The 5,009-nt window shown below is 40.7% G+C and overlaps 1 protein-coding gene across 1 annotated transcript in view; it reads left to right on the top strand.

Annotated features, from left to right (window-relative positions):
* Positions 1 to 1,676: 1,676 nt before the first annotated feature.
* The window catches only part of LOC102378055 (solute carrier family 23 member 1-like), a 36,846-nt gene continuing 33,513 nt past the window's right edge, over positions 1,677 to 5,009 (top strand). The window contains exon 1 of the mRNA XM_006024231.2: positions 1,677 to 1,885. Coding sequence (XP_006024293.2) covers positions 1,832 to 1,885 — 54 coding nt within the window. The 5' untranslated portion in view covers positions 1,677 to 1,831. The remainder of the gene's footprint in view (positions 1,886 to 5,009) is intronic.

The following is a 5,009-nucleotide window of genomic DNA, read 5'->3' as shown; positions in this document are numbered from 1 at the left end:
AAGAGTAAAGTCTCGTCGAGAGTAAATAAAATTTTTGAGCGATAACAAATATGGGATCATAATTACTGGCTGCTCTTGTAGTAGGAATAGGTCAATAGTAGGGACTTAAGGTAAATAGACGATAGGGAACAGGGACACTTAAAACATACGAACAAACGAAAACAATAGGTGAGGGTGGATGTGTTTTAAATATAAGAATAAAAATATAGTATCCTATTCTCATAAATTCACAACGATGCATCCTTATTGGTATTATCAATGGAGCTGATATTAATGGATCTCATGTCACATGAAAAACTAAGTAGGTGACATGGGTCAAGTCCCAGAGAATGCTAGATGACTAAGAGATGGACAAACCTCAAAAGTGGTAGATTTCCCTTACCTCCCCCCACCATCATATACATTTTTTCTAAGATGGTCTATCATTAGTAGGTTTCTTGAAGGATGCATTTTTGAAGGATTTGAATGAAGGAAGGATGGTCATTTAGGGTGGCCTTGGAGTGGTCCATATTTTAGATTTGGTGGCCTTGGATCTATATTAGAATAGCTGTAACTGCAAATGGTAACATCTTTGGATAAAGAAGCACGATTCCCATGCAAGGAGGATACAGACTAGAGCCAGCATTTTCACAAATGATTCTGCTGCCTTGGAATTTGGATGTCTGGATACCCACAGCTCCATCTGAAATAAACAGGAGGAAAGCATGGATGCTTGTTTAGCACCTCTACAAATCAACTCAAGAGGGTCTCCAGCTGGTTGATTAAGTGTCAGTAACCACTTTTGAAATGTAATCATGGGATTGTTTAATCTGGGGAGAAGTGAGTGGATATGCAAGACAGTGAAGGGTGTGGGGTAAACAAAACCTCTGTTTTTAATTTCTGTTTCATAACATGAAAGCAAGGCAGTGTTCAATACAGTGGGTCCTTGCTTTGGGACTGGAGAGCAGCTTTGTGCCACGTCAGTCCAATCTCTGTATTTCTCTGCCTTCAGAAGCAACTGAGTTAAATTCTAGAATTGAAAGAGATTGACTGTTTTGTGATTGTAATATACGTATGTATATGTGTGTTTATTAGGCTAACCACACATAAGGTATATAAGGTAACCAAATAGTTTGCTTCAGAGCATAAGCTGATTATGCCAACAGTCAGAAATCCCTTCCAGGTAAAGGGCTGTGCCCATCATGCGCTAAGAGCGTGATGGATTTTTTTCATCTTCCTCTACTGTGTCAGGTATTGGTTACAGCCTTAAATAGGATTAATTCCTGTGTTCTTTTTGTTTTGCAAGAAGCTTCCCATATAAGGTGACTGGCTCTGTCATTGAGCCCAAATACAATGATATACTCTGCCCTAATTTGCATAGCAAAGAAGAACTTGCCTACAAACTGAGTTTATGAGAGAATAACAAGATGGTGTTCATACAGCCCAACCCATGTTAACAATGGTAATATGAACTGAATCAGTAATGAAGCAACATGTTTCCAACCTGCATTTGCTTTACCACATTGGCATTCTGTAACTAGCAAGGAGGGATATTTGGCATCAGTTACTGATTCATTCTGTCCAGGGAAGGGCTGCTTCCTTGAATGGTTCAAACACTGATTTTCTCATCAGTCGGAGAAAGGGAATGACTTATTTAATCCAAGTGAAGGAAACTCCTCTATGATAGCCCTCACGTGAGAAGCCAGTGTTGAGTCTGAGCTCCTGGAATCAATTGGGTTTCTGATCCAATCTGTTTAGGATTTTATTTATTAAGGCATGAGGTTATTTTGAAAGATTTCTTCCACTTTTTTCTTTCTTTTTTAAAGTCAGACACTGAAGAACATTTGAAGAAATGACACACTCCTCAGGCAAAGAGCTCAATGGACTAGACAACCCTGGCTTCACGGTGAGTTTGCTGCTTTAAGAAGGGCAGTGCTTGCATATCATATGTTTGAGTTCTGGAAAGGGAAGATGAACTGGCAGGGGAAGGGAGGGAGAAGTAGACCAAAGAGGGAGAGAAGTGGTGAATGAGAGAGGGTGTCTGAGAGTGCAAGAGTGAGAGAGCGATCTTTCCTGGATCCTTTTCAGACCGGAGTCTGATAAATGAATCTTCAGATTGCTACTGTACTCACAGCAAGATTTAAAGGCAACTTTGCTGCTCGTTAGTTCTTTCTTATATGTTATAAATTACAGAGAGGAAAGATAGGGACAGATGGATATAACCACATTCTCTTAAATGTATTTCTTAATTTAAAAAGGAATAACACTTTCTGCTGCTTGTTTTTGTGTCCCCTGGGCTTGGAGGTTTTATGTGATGATAAAAGGCTGGTAAAATCAAAGCTAGTGAATAAGGGAAGCTGTTTTTAATCTACCATATTTCTAAAGAGGTGAATTTGACAGAAGGGTAGAAACAAAGATTTGGGATGAGCTGGAATTTGCAGTTGGATACCAAGTGCACTAGAAAACCATATGAAGTGCATACCTTTTGAGGTGTCCATCAGTGCTGTGTCCATCCTATTTGGACATAATAGGATGGTGAGGAGGGATCATCCTATGGATAAACCACAGTGCCAAGATGAAGGGGACTGCAGCCTTGTTCTCTCCAGGAGGATACAGTCAAGAGGAGCTGCTCATATCCTGAGTAGAAGGGATTAGGGAATGGACATCTGGAGTCTGTTCTGTGCTCTGCCACCAATTGCTTGTTGGACCTTGGTAAAATAATTCAGCTCTTGGGGCCTCAGTTTCCTCATCTATAACCATCTCCCAGGAGTGTGGGAGGATAAATGTGCTGACGCTTGTAAGGAGCTCTCAGAGCCTCATGGGGAAATTGCTTATAGAAATGCTGAGTCTTACCTATGAAAAATTCTATAAGGATTTTTTTTGCTACTATTTAGTTGGTCTAATAAAAGATATTGCCTCTGACCCAAGAGCTTTGTGAGTCTTATCTTTATCATTATTATTGTTAATATAATTGTAATCATTGTTATGCAATACACGTATTATATTATGTCACCAAATATAAGCATTATAATAATGATACCGTTCTCTTATTTACAGATTATATTTAATAATAGCTTATTATATTTAATATAATGTAGTAATTAATATAATATAAAGCAGCAGCAGCAACAACAAAACAACAACAGCCATAATAATAATGATGATAATATGCTCTGGTTCAGTATACCCCAACCCCAGGTCAGTGCAAGCTTCTAACTTCCATGAAGTTTGAATCCTTCCTTCTTTTAATCCTCAACAGTCTGTGTTTTATTCTGTGAAGAGCCTTCTATTAATTTTGCCCTGAGAACCAGGCAGGCACAGTGGTCAACATGGACATACAAGCCTGCCGGACTGATGTGGCCAATAATTGTAATGCACTAGAGCTGAATCTCCTGCAGCAGGCAACCAGACAATATCATGGAGCTATCCCTGCTTGTATCCCTTGCTGCAGGGTGGTGGGGCTGAAGGGCTGTCCGGCTAAAGAGATCTCTGCTTGTTCCTTCTCCCAATGAGTGTGATTCTAGTTGACAGTGTTCCCTGCTCACTCACTTGCAAGGTTCCCGCGGAGGCTCGGGCATCAGGGTTTCATGTGATGATCATGTGAAATTGTCAGTAGTACACTCACTATGTTAATTACCTAAGAAGAAAAGGAATAAGCTTCCTTTCCTGTCAAGAAGGAAATGAGCTTATTTCTGTCCATCTAGCTGAGGGTTTTACCAACACTTGGGGCTATTCAGAAATAGCTATTCCTGAAAAATTCCTTGTGGGGACTCTCTTAAATACTTTGTTATGCTTTCACTTCATCCGTAAATTAAGCACTTTCATTCTGGAGTGTCTATGGAATGTTGACTTGTGGAGTTATTGAGGAAGAGCTCTTGTGCTCTAAATTCATGTCCTAGCTGTTACTGGTAGTTTGAATCAACTTACATTTATCTATCCTATAAATGTGTAGGTAGGCATTTTTTGGCCTGTATTTTAAAATGTGTCGGCTAATACACTTTAAACCACATGCATTTAGATGGGATTTTGCACCTAGTGGAGACCAGCTTAACCATTAAGGATGAAGGCCTAGAAATATGACTGTTTTATACAAATGATGCTAATGTGCATATTCTCCAAATTATTATGCATTATTAGCCTATTTGATTTTTTTAAGTTGAAATTTGCCTTTATTTTTCATTCCCTTTTTTTCTTATTACAGTATCTGCTGCTGTGATATTGTCCATGGATCATAAAAGTCAGTTCAATAAAATGTACAGTTTTACTAGGCATTTAAATGCCTTTAAGCATCAGTGAAATGGAAGAACAAATGTAAACAGAAGTTAAATATCTGGGTTAGTGCTTTTAAAGATGTGCTTCAGTAATTGCCTGACTGGGGAAGGACATTATGCGTTAGCTTCTCTAGAGCAGCTACATGGAGTGGGTAGAGTATGGAGAGTGGACACCTAGGTTAAGAAGTCAGTAGGGAAACGTCCAGATATCCATTGCCTGAAGCAGTACAAGTTAACATAAGGGAAAAGTAGGAAGGCCTTTATTACATGTTTGCTGTTTTGTGATAACTGCTTTCATATGGGAACTAACCTATGGTAATTTCCCCCACTTTCATTGAGAGCTAAGCTACAATGGTTTACCTTTTACTTTCCATAGGCTAGAGCAGGGGTGGGCAAAATACGGCCTGCAAGTCCATTCTATCTGGCCCACAGGGCCCCTAAAAATTTTTGAAAATTAATATTTCTCTGCTTTGGTTCCTGTCAAAAATGACAGGACCCAGGGGAAGCCCAGCGGTCTCCCACAACAGCAGGGCCCACCTGGCCCCGCACCCCCCAGTGCTGCCTGGGAGCACATGGCTGCACTGTGCCGGAAACTCAGGTAAGGGGGGTGGGGGAGGGCAGGAAAGGAGCTGGTGTGGAGCGCGGGGGGGAAAAGCAGTCCCTCCCCCACCCCATGGCCAGTGCTCCCTGCTGCAGCCACTTGCAGACTGCGGGGATGTCTGGAGCAGACACAGGCAGTCCCAGGTAGTCTGTGAGTGG

This window comes from Alligator sinensis, unplaced genomic scaffold (assembly GCF_000455745.1).
Source record: "Alligator sinensis unplaced genomic scaffold, ASM45574v1 scaffold166_1, whole genome shotgun sequence".
NCBI classification, from domain to species: domain Eukaryota; kingdom Metazoa; phylum Chordata; order Crocodylia; family Alligatoridae; genus Alligator; species Alligator sinensis.
This window is presented reverse-complemented; position numbering and strand designations above follow the sequence as displayed.